The sequence below is a fragment of the Phaenicophaeus curvirostris genome, chromosome 27 (assembly GCF_032191515.1).
Source record: "Phaenicophaeus curvirostris isolate KB17595 chromosome 27, BPBGC_Pcur_1.0, whole genome shotgun sequence".
Taxonomy (NCBI): domain Eukaryota; kingdom Metazoa; phylum Chordata; class Aves; order Cuculiformes; family Cuculidae; genus Phaenicophaeus; species Phaenicophaeus curvirostris.
Window position 1 is genome coordinate 2719097 of NC_091418.1, and position 14266 is coordinate 2733362.

The 14266-nt window shown below is 43.0% G+C and overlaps 1 protein-coding gene across 1 annotated transcript in view; it reads left to right on the forward strand.

Annotated features, from left to right (window-relative positions):
* Positions 1-14266, forward strand: part of DOCK5 (dedicator of cytokinesis 5) — a 77541-nt gene that overhangs the window by 22535 nt on the left and 40740 nt on the right. Inside the window, exons 3-17 of the mRNA XM_069877556.1 lie at positions 1678-1718; positions 2891-2946; positions 3780-3876; positions 6212-6360; positions 7180-7315; positions 7757-7914; positions 8167-8248; positions 8787-8916; positions 9597-9669; positions 11287-11429; positions 12028-12153; positions 12772-12896; positions 13340-13438; positions 13588-13660; positions 14139-14242. Coding sequence (XP_069733657.1) covers positions 1678-1718; positions 2891-2946; positions 3780-3876; positions 6212-6360; positions 7180-7315; positions 7757-7914; positions 8167-8248; positions 8787-8916; positions 9597-9669; positions 11287-11429; positions 12028-12153; positions 12772-12896; positions 13340-13438; positions 13588-13660; positions 14139-14242 — 1592 coding nt within the window. The remainder of the gene's footprint in view (positions 1-1677; positions 1719-2890; positions 2947-3779; positions 3877-6211; positions 6361-7179; positions 7316-7756; positions 7915-8166; positions 8249-8786; positions 8917-9596; positions 9670-11286; positions 11430-12027; positions 12154-12771; positions 12897-13339; positions 13439-13587; positions 13661-14138; positions 14243-14266) is intronic.

Genomic DNA, 14266 nt, shown 5'->3' on the forward strand with positions numbered 1-14266 from the left:
ATTGCTGATAGAAGGAATGTGTGCCCACATGCTGCAATGCTGACCACTTTCTCCTGCTGATGCAAATAATTTGCATGGAATTTGTTCCTAGTTTCAGTCTTTTAGCATTCCTCTAACCACCGTAGCTAAATGAAGCAATCCCTTTTAATTTCAGTACAGCAAAAGGGTGTCTGTTGTGGTATTGAGAGGCAGTGGAAGAGGAACAAAGACCTTGTGGTTAAGCACATGACCTGGGAGTGCATCACTGTGTGTGACTTTCAGTTGTCTAAACTATTGTAATTTGCATAATTTTACTCAGATTTTCTTCTCTTTTACATAGCATTCAAGATCCATTTAATAAAAGATATAATTGAGGACCTGTGTTCCGTTAAAAGAAAAAAAAAACAACAAACCAAAATACTTTATTTCTTCGCCAGGCTCCATCTGCAACCCTCAAATTCTTAATCATTCAGTTTGAAGAGTGTCGTAGCTGAAATTTGCCGTGTCATCTTCAACTGAAAAGCCATTTAGCACATCTCTACTTGGAAAAAACACTCAAGAGTAACACTAAAATTGTGTCTCTCTCCTCTGGAGCTTTAGGCAGATGTGGTTTTTCTTTTAAAGGAGAAATGAAGTAATCATTGGCCACTTTTGTTCCTTTTAAAATGGATAAGAAGTACTGAAAATTGGAGCAGGATTCTGAAAAAAAATGTACGAGGCGCTTGCTGAAATAGTTTTGCATCATAATATACAGCAGGGTTTTATGCAATGATTGCAAAATAGTTCACAGGGATAGGTCAGTGCTGAGAGGCCTTTTCAAACGTGTGGAAGCTTGAGGTATAAAAGGGCTGAGAGAATTGAAATCACCAGGGAAATATTCTTATTAAATTCCATGAACTTTGCATCCCACCCTAAATAACTTGTACTTAACCGTTCAATTAATTACAACTTGGGTAAAAATAGAACCTAAATCTTCTCATCCCTAATCCAGTACCTTATCCATTGATCCATGATCGATGTGTAATCTTTTCTTCATCTTGTGGCAGGAATGGAATTTCCTCCTACCTTACTACTGGAATATTGGGGATTATGTGGTCGAGCTGATTCAACTTCTCATTGCTGGAGAAGTGGGCCAAAACTGTGCTTAAAGAAAAGAAAAGACCACCAAAAACTACTTCGCACATAGAAAAATGCCCAACAAAACAGAAAAACCACCCTAAACTCTAAATTATAGTCGGAGGGCTCTCAGATCCATAGTTCTTCATGGAATCTTCTTTGCTAAGTATATAAATATTTGGAGTGAGGAGAAGAAGAAGGAGGAAAAGAACTACCACCTTCCGCTTTTCTCTTCTTTGCCTGGTTATTCCTTTAAATCCCTTCATGTTCTTGATGCTGCTCCCTCTGCCAGAGCTGAATGTAATAACCTTGGGTCAGTGATGTCTGGATAGACCTGAACATCGGGCCTGGCCCAGGTTGCCCAGAGCAGTGGTGGCTGCCCCATCCCTGGAGGTATTCAAGGCCAGGTTGGATGGGGCTTGGAGCCCCTGATCCAGTGGATGGAGTCCTTGCCCGTGGCAAGGAAGGGCATGACCCTTAAGGTCCTTTCCAACCCAAACCACTTTATGATTCTGCGATTCATGTTGTAGAAACGTGAGAATGACAATGTGTATTCAAATGCTACTTTTGTTTCCCTTTCAGGCTGGTACCGAGGATACACACTCCGAAATAAATCTAAGAAGGTATGACCTCACTTTTCAGCAACTCTGATTTCTCTTTCACACCTTGCCAGACCCCATCCGGAGCTGTAATCAGCGATGCTTCTGCTGCATTTCTTGTCTTAATATTGTCTCCTGGTCTCTATGTCCTTTTACTTGATGATAGAAATAAATGCCCTTGAGCTAAATAGATTGGAACAGTTAACTGAGTGCTCCTCCATGCGTGCTGTAGGTTGAGCTAGCGAGACTAAGTGTTGCGTATTGGCACACGCTAACTTTCTGCATGCACGAGTGGTGAAGCACTGGATCAAGGTTGCCCAGAGAAGTCAGAGCTGCCCCATCCCTGGAGGGGTTCAAGGCCAGGTTGGATGGGGCTTGGAGCCCCTGATCCAGTGGGAGCGTACCTTCCCATGGCAGGAGGTGCAATTGGATGATCTTTAAGGTCCCTTCCAACCCAAACCGTTTTATGATTATTATAGTCTTGGACCGGTAGACATCCAGCATTAGCTCTGAGTAATGGTAAGAGCGGAGTTTTGATTTGACTTGGAAAGTATTTCAGAAATTAAGCATGCATGGATTTCAGCCAAGCTTCTTGAGGTTTGTGAAACCAGTTTGAAAACGACATGGAACTCTGGTTTCCCATAGGAATCCTGGCGCCTCTCATGTGGCAACATCCTTCACAGTCTCCGTTTTTCAGGCATACAGGGGAATGAAAAGAAAACAGGGAAGGATTGCAGCACTCCTAGAAGGTTTCTCTTAAATAATGGAAACTTGGGGCCAGAGAATTCCTACAAATCCTGCCCTGTGTTGGGAGCTTTTCTGAAGAACCACAAATGGCTCCCAGGAGTATTTTGTAGCAAGGTCGAATGAGAATGACTGATAGTTTGCAAGAGTTACAGCATTTCATATTGGAGGATGAGTGTCATTACAGTGAAACGAGGGATTAACTTCTCTGCGGGGTTAATATCAAATACAGTGCTCAAGCGTGCAGCCTGATGCTCCTTGCTGTCTTTTCTTCCTGTGATCCCAGGACTGATGGACACGTTTCTGTTATAGGTTAATAGCAAACATTTGTCACAATTACTGCTCTGCTGGTCGTGCTCTTCCCCCCTTCCCCTGCTTCGTGTTAAAAGCATTTTTGTCCTGCCGTATCCTGTGGTGTGATTTATTTGTTTTATTTCTGTGCTTATTTTTAGGGCATTTTCCCAGAAACATATATCCATTTAAAAGATGCAATCGTGAAGGATCGGGGGTGAGTCGGAGCTTCTTGAGATGTACCTTTGGTAGCAAGATAGATAAAGTAAAAGAGAAAAGAAATGGAAGCAGTGGTGGTGGTTGTAGTAAATGCCATTGACGTGTGTGTGCAGCGGGACGTACAGCCTGTGCTAGGCTTCTGGAGCTGCATAACTTTGTTTTCTAGAGTATTGTAGGTACCAAACAGTTGTAGGTATTGGTGCAGGAGGATGCTGTTTGCAGTAAGAAGCAAGCTCTGCTAGAGGAGTTAGCGAGGCAGGTCAATCAAGTTACACGCAGCTCCTCTGGGGACTTCTGCAAGTCATAACACACTCCTGCTCGCAGCCAAGTAGCCAGCAGGAGTGTGGATTCCTTCCTATCTTGGAAAACATTTAAGGAAATGACTCCTCATTTGATTGTTAGAGCTGATTTCGTAATCATTATAATGAGAGGAAAACAGCAGTTGCAAAGGAAGAGTCTTTAGAAAGTGCTGGGGTTTGATTCTCTCTCTGGTTTTTAATAGTTGTAGCCAAGTTCCCGTTGCGAGCGGGGATTCTTCCAAACTTAATTTCTGTCTGTTCAGCATTGTGTTTCTGGACTAGATCAGTTGGAAATAACAAGACTGAAAGAAACCTGAAACATGGTTGCATTAGAAATGGATTATTAATGTGCACGTGTGTGCTGGGGAGCCATCTGAGTAACTGCAGAATCTTGGCATCGTGAGTGAATTGTGTGAATGTCCAACCCTCTGAACTTTCTGGTTATCCACTTATCAAAAAGAGATGCTTTTGAACTAAGTTTTAATCATGAGTGGAACACCTTTTTTTTCTGTTTTCTCCGGCTTTTTTCTAGACAACACGAAACCGTGATTCCAAGTGAATTACCCCTTGGACAAGAACTCACTTCTACACTGAGGGAGTGGGCAGTGATCTGGCACAAGCTGTATGTGGTAGGTTTTCTCCAGTGGTTGGTGCCTTATTAAATGGCCTCAGATGAGAAGAAATAGGCTTTTTGCAGGGCACTTGAAGACTTTGAATAGAACATGAAGCAGAATTGTAAAATTCATTATTGTAAAATTGGTCTTGAGAGGCCAAAAACGTTCTGCTCTGCGCTGAACAGGGTGTGTGATCACAGACTAAGCTGCGGTTTAGTCCATGCTGCGGTGTTCGCAGCGCTTGAATAATTGTGTGATGACACAGCACTGATGAAGCATCGCCTGGCACAGGTCACGCTCAGCACCCTGTCAGCTGGTTGGGGCTGAGTGTGAGTCAGTCCACTATGAAAATAAGGGTTCCTGCCTTGTCTGTCTCTCATCTCTGTTGTATGAGAGCAAGACATCTCAGTGGTGCAAGAAGGTTGTGCAAGAAACCATGGTAGTGTTTGAAGAGAAGCTTTAACAAGTGTGAGCCCTGTTTTCCTAGAAGTATTGTAAATACTTGGTAGAATCACAGAATCGGTAAGGTTGGAGAAGACCTCTAAGATCATCCAGTTCAACCATCAATGGTTGACCCTCACTGCAGAGGCAAGAGAGACAAAGGGAAGGGAATTGAGACAGTGTGTGGTGGGCAAAGAGTAGACTTGTCAGGGTCACATCATCTGTTCAATTCTTAGAGGTGGTGGTGGTGGAAGAAGCACAACTGGAGTTCACAATGAATTGCCTTCTTTTGAAGTTGAGTATTAAGGCACGTTAAAGAGAGTCAAGCTTGGGTTTTCTTTGCTTATTGCTGAGTTCAGCCTGCATAGTATGCGCTCCGAGACTTTAATTAAGAGGAGAGAATGGCTTTAAATTAGCTCTAACCATTCAATTTAACTAGCACAATCTTTCCTATTGAAAATTTCACCAGGCCACAAGTACGTTCTGTTTGTGTGCCCCAAAACCACAAGGATTTGTTCCACCCTCTTAATCTAATGAGAAGCTGTATGTGACGTTATTTCTGTATGAAAAGAGAGTTTTGTTCCTGGCTGGTTTTTTTTCTGACTAGCTTTAGGATCCTAGCCTCAGAATCTATATTTCTTGACTGCAGAAATTTTTCATGTCCCTATGCTTAACCAATATGTGTCTTAAAATAGTCGTGGAAAATGTTGTGGCTTGAAATGGATCTGAGTTTATTTTATTTTCCCCTGCAGTATGTATAAAAAGAAAAAAAGAGGAAGGAGGTATTTGGGGAGAAAAAGAAAATACAGTGGTTGATTTTTTTTTTTTTGGGGGGGGGGGGTGGGTGGCAGCACTTCATTTCACTCCTTTAATTTCTGTGTTTTTCAGCAAGTGTTGCACCAGTGGATGTAATTCCACTGCAAAATAAATATAAAAATGGGTGGGTTTAACTTAAGTTTTTAACTTTGTTTAGTTAATAGGAGTTTGCTAATGTAAACAGCTGGAGAGATAACTCAGCTTTAGCTAGTTGAGATCTGCTCTGTACGTCTCTGAAAGCTGACACAAGTTGCCTTCTCTTTGCCATTATTTTAATGAGAGTTAAGAACACACTCTAATATCTGTAATCTCTTCTCTATAAGATCTAGAAGACTCCTCTCCCTTCCACCAGCTCCTTCACATTCACCCAAATCAAAAGGAAGCTGCCTCTTTCTATCTCCCTTTAGGTTTGTGTTCTTGAGGTGTGAATTCTGAGTATTTTCATAGAAACATAGAATCATAGAATAGTTTGGGTTGGAAGGGACCTTAAAGATCACCCATTTCCACCACCTGCCATGGGCAGGGACACCTCCCATGGGATCAGGGGCCCCAAGCCCCATCCAACCTGGCCTTGAACCCCTCCCGGGATGGGGCAGCCACAGCTTCCCTGGACAACCTGTTCCAGGACCTCCCCACCCTCATGGTGAAGAAATTCTTCCTTATATCAAGCCTAAATCTGCCCCTCTCCAGCTTATACCCACTCCCCCTCATCTCATCGCCAGTAGCCATTATGAACAATCCTTCCCCAGCTTTCTTGTAGCCCCTTCAGGTACTGGATGGTCACTTTAAGATCTCCTTGGAGCCTTCTCTTCTCCAGGCTGAACAACTCTCAGCCTGTCCTCATATGGAAGGTGCTCCAGCCCTCAGATCATCTTTGTAGCCTCCTCTGGACCCGTTCCAACAGCTCCATCTCCTTCTTATGTTGAGGATTCCAGAACTGAACACAACCCTCCAGATGAGGTCTCATAAGAGAGGAATAGAGGTCAGATATCTTTGGTTCAGTGCAACTTGTATGCTAGTCAAGTGAGTTTGTTGCAGGAGCTTATCGTTTTCATGCTATCACTGGCTTCAAATTGTCCCTCTCTTCCTGCAGGATAACAAGACAACACAGTTTCGCCATGTCCAGCAGATGACTTACAGCCTAATAGAATGGCGATCACAGATACTGTCTGGGACCCTTCCCAAGGATGAGCTGGCCGAGCTGAAGAAGAAAGTTACTGCTAAGATAGACTATGGCAACAGGTAAACTCCAGGCTGCGTCTTGAGGCCACGGGAGAATCCCAAATCCCAGTAATGGCTATTAATACAAACCACTCTTAATGACCGCTCTAGAGGAATGCTGAATTAGGCTTAAATTTTTTTTTTAAAAGGGGATAATGACGACTTTCAGCCCCATCACAATGTGATGCCCAGCAGGTGGGCATGTAGCAGTTGGTTCTTCATATGCCAGTGGTCTTTTTGACTTGGCAGGAAATCCTACCTGTCTTAATTTGGTATAAATACTGCAGCGTGGAGGCATTTCCCATGGAGCACAATTTGTGCCTGGCTGGCTGGAGCCAGGGTTTGGATGCTGGTGGTGAAGTGAACTGCTTTATCAGCAACTGAATAATAGGTTTCCGTAGGCCACCAAAAAACTCATCTTTTATTGATTTGTACAGAATGGGGATTGTCTCCAGAACTCATTTATCCACCTGTCAATCTTGATTCAGGTCAAATAAGACAATTAAGAAGAAAGCTTATGGCAAAGAATAGTAATCAGCCATAATCCGTAAGCTTGATAGGTGTATATACCATTTTTTTTAACAAAAAACCTATAAGCAAGAACAAAGGAAGTGTCATCTTAGAATTAAGTTACCTGACTAATTAATTTTCCTTTTAATGGGAAAATGGGGGTTAAGTATTTTGAGACAGGAAAACCAGCGATGTGATTATTACAAAGAATTGAGCTGGCATGCATTCTGCAGTTTGATCTGTGGTTCGTGCTCTTCCAGTCACCTTTGTTTCATGTAAAACAAACAGGCTGTCTCATTTCTTTTGTCTTCTAACTGGCACGCTGTTCAGGATCCTAGGTTTGGATCTGGTGGTACGGGATGACAATGGGAACATCTTGGACCCAGATGAGACCAGCACAATCTCTCTCTTCAAGGCCCATGAAACGGCATCCAAAAGGATTGACGAAAGGATCCAGGAAGAGAAGGTATGTCTCTTGTTGCTGGCTTTGTCCTCTTCAAATAACTACTACCCGCTGATTTCTTATATTACTCTTGTGGATATTGTGCTATTTTGAGAGCAGAACTAAGCCATAGAATCATAGAATGTCATTTCAGTCACAGAATCATAGAATAGTTTGGGTTGGAAGAGACCTTAAAGATCATCCAGTTCCAGCCCCGCTGCCATGGGCAGGGACACCTCCCACTGGATCAGGTTGCTCCAAGCCCCATCCAACCTGGCCTTGAACCCCTGCAGGGATGGGGCAGCCACCCCTGCTCTGGGCAATCTGTTCCAGGGTCTCCCCACCCTCATGGTGAAGAAATTCTTCCTTCTGTCTAGCCTAAATCTACCCCTCTCCAGTTTAGACCCATGTTATGTAACATCCTCATGTGTTTGGTTTTGATGCGAGTGCTCTTCTCCTGTGCAGTCCCTGCAGCAGAATTTGGACCTCCGAGGGCAGCCAATATTCAACACAACACATACCTACAGCCTGTACGTGAACTTCAAAAATTTTGTCTGCAATATTGGAGAGGATGCAGAGCTGTTAATGAGCCTCTATGATCCTGATCTCTCCAAATTCATCAGGTAGGCAAGTTTTTTTGGTAGATGCATAAGCAGTTCCGTCATAGAATCATTAAGGTTGAAAAAAACCTCTTAAGATCATGAAGTCCAACCAAGTTCTGACTACACTGAAAGGAGTCGCTTCAGAATCGCTTTGGGATAGAGGATTTTGGCATAATTTTTCAAATAAAACATCAAAATGTTTTTGAGCTTTTGCCAGGTGACAGGAATGTCAGATCTTGGTTTATTTACGTTTTTTTCTTCCTTTATTTGCAGCGAAAATTACCTGGTTCGTTGGGGCAGTAATGGGATGCCTAAAGAAATTGAGAAGCTAAATAACCTTCATGCAGTCTTTACTGTAAGTTAATGTATTTATGCCCTGGAAACTCTTCCCTATGGTGAAGACATATGAGTTCTGGGTTCTTCCCTCTCCCCTCTCCTTCCCCCATGCAGCAGGGAGGAGCCAGGTGTGGGTTTTTGAGCTGTTTTCAAGGACCCTTTAAACTGTTTGGTTTGCTTTGCTGCTCCTTTGCTGTGTTGGAGATCGTTATTTGCAACAAGATGTTAACTGACAAGTAACAAAGGTGGCACAAAATGACTGCCCCATCACCAGGAACTGGTACTTTAGTGATTAATATAATTTATTCTCCTCTCAGTGCTGTTATTCAAGAGCAGCGGGATGTTTAGAAATCACTGTGTGGAAATTGCTTGTGTTTTTATGTTCTTTTTTTTGTTTTTTTTTTCCTTAGGAAATAAAGGGAAGAGCTTTTAATTAAAAAAAAATAAAACTTTCCTTTTATATGGGTGCACAATCTACCAGAAAAGCCTTACTCTCTGTCATGTCCACTTCCATTCGTAAAGCAGGTTGATATAATTTGATTTGAATTGGTTTCCAGGATTTAAGCAGTTCTGACTTGATCAGACCAAAGATCAGCTTGGTGTGTCAGATCGTGAGGGTCGGGCATATGGAGCTGAAAGATGGGAAGAAACATACCTGTGGACTCCGGAGGCCCTTTGGTGTGGCAGGTACGACAAATTCAGTTGATGGAGAACAGAGCACGGCCCTGTGGATGGGACCATGGCCTGAGAATAGGGAAATTTGGCCTCTCAGTGTCAGCATCTCTGGCTTCAGTGTGGAGATGCTGATACTGAGCTGACCCCTCCAAGATGCTGGGTCCCACCTGGTTTTTATCAGAGGCTCTGGGGAGACCTTAAAGCAGCTCCCAGTACTTCAAGGAGGCCTCCAGGAAAGCTGGAGAGGGGCTCTCGGTCAGGGAGTGCAGAGACAGGATGAGGAGGAATGGGTTTGAGCTGAGAGAGAGGAGATTGAGAGGAGATCTTAGTGAGAAATGTTTTCCTGAGAGGGTGGGGAGGCCCTGGCCCAGCTTGCCCAGAGCAGTGGTGGCTGCCCCATCCCTGGAGGGGTTCAAGGCCAAGTTGGATGGGGCTTGGATCAATCTGACCTGCTGGGAGGGGGCATGGAACTGGGTGGACTTTGAGGTCCCTTCCAACCCAAACCATTCTTAGATACACCACTGTGGGCTGACCAAAAAAGTACTTTTTAAAAAGTTAAGGTGAGAGTGATGCTCTCTATTTCTGTCATGAGCGTATTGACCCAAAATAAGCAATTATTTTACCCGTTCTGAAAATGAAAAGCTCTGTCTTCTTTAACCACTTGCAAAACTATGTGATTTGTGTCATTGCAGTGATGGACATAACTGATATCATACATGGAAAGGTGGACGATGAGGAGAAGCAACATTTTATTCCATTTCAGCAGTAAGTACTGGACTTCCAACTTCATCACATATCTGGCGTATTTAAAGCAGTTGTCCTTTGGAGGACAAATTTGTTTGGGAGCCTGGCAGTGTCCCAAGGTCTCTACAAATAGATTAGCTTGTGGCAGCAGTCAGCTCTTTGAAGGAAGAGATTTTTGTCAGTTCTCTGAAGCCTTTGTTCCCTGTGCTTCACGTATCGGTACGAGAGGCTAAATTGCTTAGGGAGTTCTGGCAACGCAGCTGAAATTGCAAGGTACTGGTGTCAGCTGAGGTAAGAAGAAGGAGCACAGTGCAATGTTGTAGGATCTGGGGGATGTGACCTTCAAAAGGGGGTTGAAAGGCAAGATTTTCAGGAACACTTTAGCACAGAGAAGACAACTCCACCTTGTCACTATTAATACCCTTTGGATTGTCTGCCTCTTAACTTTACAGATAACCCTGTAAGGGTGAGTCTGTGGACAACAGGAAAGGGGATTTCTCCCTCTTTATGGGAAAGAAATTCAAGCCTGAATGTGTTCTGCGTTTCTGTATTGTTATTCTGCTCACTGGTTGCTTGCTTTTCTGGCACATAACAGTAACTAAAATGCAGCTTGTTTGGATGGAGTGACCCATGTTGTTACAGTCTTCAATACAGCGATCCCTTTGGTGGAGCCATCTGTTATTATAAGGTGTTTTCAGAGAGATTGTGTTGGGCTGTGGGGTTTTTTTAACCCCTACCCTTTCAGGGCCTGAAGGGCTGCGAAGAAGGATGGCTTTTCCTTTGCAAGATTAACTTCAGTCTGCTACTTTTTCTTTTTTTTGTTGTTTGTTTTCCATTATTCCTCTGTTCCAAAGAGGCCAAGTTGAGATCCAAATCCAGATGCCTCTACAAGGGTGGGGGTCATAGAATCACCAGGTTGGAAAAGACCCATTGGATCATCGAGTCCAACCATTCCTATCACACACTAAACCATGTCCCTCAGCACCTCGTCCACCCGTCCCTTAAACCCCTCCAGGGAAGGGGACTCAACCCCCTCCCTGCGAGCCCGTGGACATGTTTTCGGTATGCTTTGGCTCATTATTGATGGTGTGGGTACAGGAGTGAAGTTGGGTTCAAGATCCAAAGCTCAATAGCTGTGTTTGTGGCTTGGGATGGGTTCATCGCTTCTGTGATCTCACAGCAGTTGTTAGATAGGTTAACTTATCGCTTGTTAATCTACATAGTCTCTTAGGGACAGCTTGCAGGCACACCTGGAGGCAGGGTTCAGCTCATCGGATGGGAGTTCAAGGCTCTACATGCGGGAAAGCCCAGAGCTCAGCTTGTTCTCACAGGTCTGCAAGGTGATGGCAGACAAAGCAGAGCTGGCTGTGCTTGTGGTTGTCCTGAAAGCTGCTATTTCAGTTTGATACAGTTGTAGTCCTGGAGTCTTTATGTCACTTACCCTAAGCCTGAGCTAGCGTTGGGATATATTTCCCAGTTTGAGAGTTGAAATTTATTCCCATTGAGTTTGTTCAGGTGAAGAAGGAAAAAAATTTCTCATGGAATCCTTTAAAAAATATATATTACTTTGGAAACCAGTCAGCAATCTTCTTGCAGAGCACGTCTCATGTTTTTCTGCTTCCCTGTTGTTGTTCTCAGGATTGCCATGGAAACCTACATCAGACAGCGACAGCTAATCATGTCCCCACTGATAACTTCCCATGTGATCGGAGAAAATGAGCCCCTCACTTCTGTCTTCAACAAAGTCATCGCTGCAAAGGAAGTGAATCATAAAGGGCAAGGTACAGCGCTTGGGCGAGGAGCTGATGTGAAAACCTGGCACGGGGAAGGGTTCCCCGTGCTTAAAAGGAAAATAAATGGCTTGTGAAAGTCCAGAGATCAAGGCTTGCTGGAGTTTGCTACCTTCTCTGAGCCAACTGTGTGGTTGTCAGCCCAGCACGCTGTTCATACTTGCATGAAAAGAGATTCTTTAGCTGATGACTTATTTGCTAGGAACATAATATTTTTAAGATAGAACTGTTTATATGGACATAGGATGCTTCCAAGTGAACATGATTGCATATTCTAAATGGCTTTGGGTTTAAAGTGCATCTTACGGGATTCTTCTGTTCTTGCTTGCGCATCTGCCTTTCAAAACTCAAAAACACTGTTAGATTCATCTCAAAGTTTGTGTTTTACTTCAGAGAATCTGCTTGCCCAAGAAGGTCTTTTCGGCATTAGGGAGATGGAGAACTGGGCAAGTGAGAACCAGCTTGGGGTATTTAAGGAATTATTGTGTAGTGATCCCGGGAAGAAACAGTTTTATTTTAAGTGTAGGCTTAAATTTCACGTTTTCATGTTTTTTCCTTTGGTAAATAAGTGTCTCCTTTCTTTTCTCAGGTCTCTGGGTCTCTCTGAAACTGCTTCCTGGCGATCTAGCACAGGTTCAAAAGGATTTTTCCCACCTTGTAGACAGATCGACCGCTGTGGCTCGCAAAATGGGATTCCCTGAGATAATCCTTCCTGGTATGTCCTGTGTAGCTCTGCACTTCCCTGGAGTGGAACAGCCAGTTGAAATTCTAGAATTTCTGCTACAAACAAGTTTCTTTTAAAGCTATCTGAAAACCCCTTTTCATTTTTCTTGAATTTTTCCAGCTGTTTTGTTATTTTGTATCAAAAAAGTGAAAGCATAAGCTTCCTTTCTTACACTGAAAAATGACAGCATGCTTTTTGGAAGTGAATTTCTGTTTAGTCAGACACTTTTGTAGGATATTTTGATAGAAATGGTTGGACTCGATGATCCGATGGGTCTTTTCCAACCTGATGATTCTATGATTCTATGATTTTATGTAGACTTGACTCTGCTCTATTTAATCCATTCAAAGTGGATTTAGTCCTACAGAGCTTTTTATGTTAAAAAAAAATGTTACATAAAGACAGAGGTTCATCAAAAGGGGAATGATGCAGTTTAAAAGACTTTGTATAAATTGATTGAGATGAAATGGTGTGATATTGGGTGTAGTTAATTAGCTGGTCTTAGGCTAAGAAGATGATGAGGGTAATGAGATATCTAAGGATGTTAAATGTTAACCTGTTGAACTATCAGGGTGAGGAAAACAACTCATTGCGTGCTATGGATTTCAGGTGATGTTCGAAATGATATCTACGTCACCCTAGTACAAGGGGAGTTTGACAAAGGGAAGAAGAAGACTCCCAAGAACGTCGAAGTCACCATGTCCGTACATGATGAAGATGGGAATCTCCAAGAGGTAAGGTGGCCTTTGCAGGAGGTCCCAAGGCTGCTGTGTGTGCTAGGTGATTGCTCCCTAGGATCTGATTCACAGAATCACAGAATAACCAGGTTGGAAGAGACCCACCGGATCACCGAGTCCAACCGTTCCTACATGATTGATCAGCTCTATGCAAGAACCGTGTGATAGTGAGCAGAAGACATTCAAATTTGGTCACCAAGATCACTTATAATACTCACTATTTGTTTCTAAATTAATGAGAGCTGTGAGCAAATCTTGAAAGATCCGTAGAACTATCAGAGAGGTGTCATACATGGAGTTCTGTTGACTACGAATCAGAGACTTTAATTAACTCTTGACAGCTGTATGCTCTGAAAGTTTCTGACCCACGATGCTTCTTGCTTTCATTCTAGACCTTACCTTTTCTTTCCCCCTCGCCCCTCTTGTCTTTTTGTCCAAAGAAAGCTATCCATCCTGGTGCTGGTTATGAAGGTGTCTCCGAATACAAGTCTGTTGTTTATTACCAAGTCAAACAACCTTGCTGGTATGAGACTGTAAAGGTAGGAAGTGTGTAATTTATGGTCTTGCTTCCTTTGTGTAGAAAACGGAACTAATTTAAAATCGGTCGGTGCATCGGTTACAGAATGTCCTGTAAATTGACTGGAGATGGAGAATGCTGGTGCTGCATTTTTCATTGTGTTGTGTGCAGGTGTGCATTGCAATAGAAGAAGTCAGTCGTTGCCATTTAAGATTCACTTTCCGTCATCGGTCGTCACAGGAATGTAAGTATCAGAAAAGAAGATCTGCAGGAGTTCTGTATTCTCCCTACGCTCTTCTGAGTGTCCACCCAAGGTGTAACGCTTGCATTTCTACTGATTTCCAGCGTTGTGGATTTTCTTGCAAACGAAGAAAAATAATTCACATTTTTTATGCCTTTAAAAAAGATTTAGTGCTGGTTTTGTTCTAAAATAGGAATTAGGGAGCAACATTAGCCCCTCAAAAGACAATTGTCAATGCTATAAACTGGAGAGGGGCAGATTTGGACTAGACTTGAGGAGGAATTACTTCATGATGAGAGAGGTGCCTTGAGATGTGAAGGAAAGTGAGAGACCTCTTTCTACCATGGATCGCAAAGCTTGCTAGCTCTGTCACGTTATCGCGTGATGCTGTTAAATGAAGAAGCAGCTACGCGTAGTTAAGAGAGCTGCATTATGAATAGCATGGGCATAAATTCCTAATGATTTCTCTTTCTGTTTACAGCTCGGGATAAGTCTGAGAGAGCCTTTGGCATGGGCTTTGTGAAGCTGATGAATGCAGATGGAACAACACTGCAAGATGGCAAACACAATTTGATTGTTTATAAGGTAGATTTTTGCAGCCTCTATTTA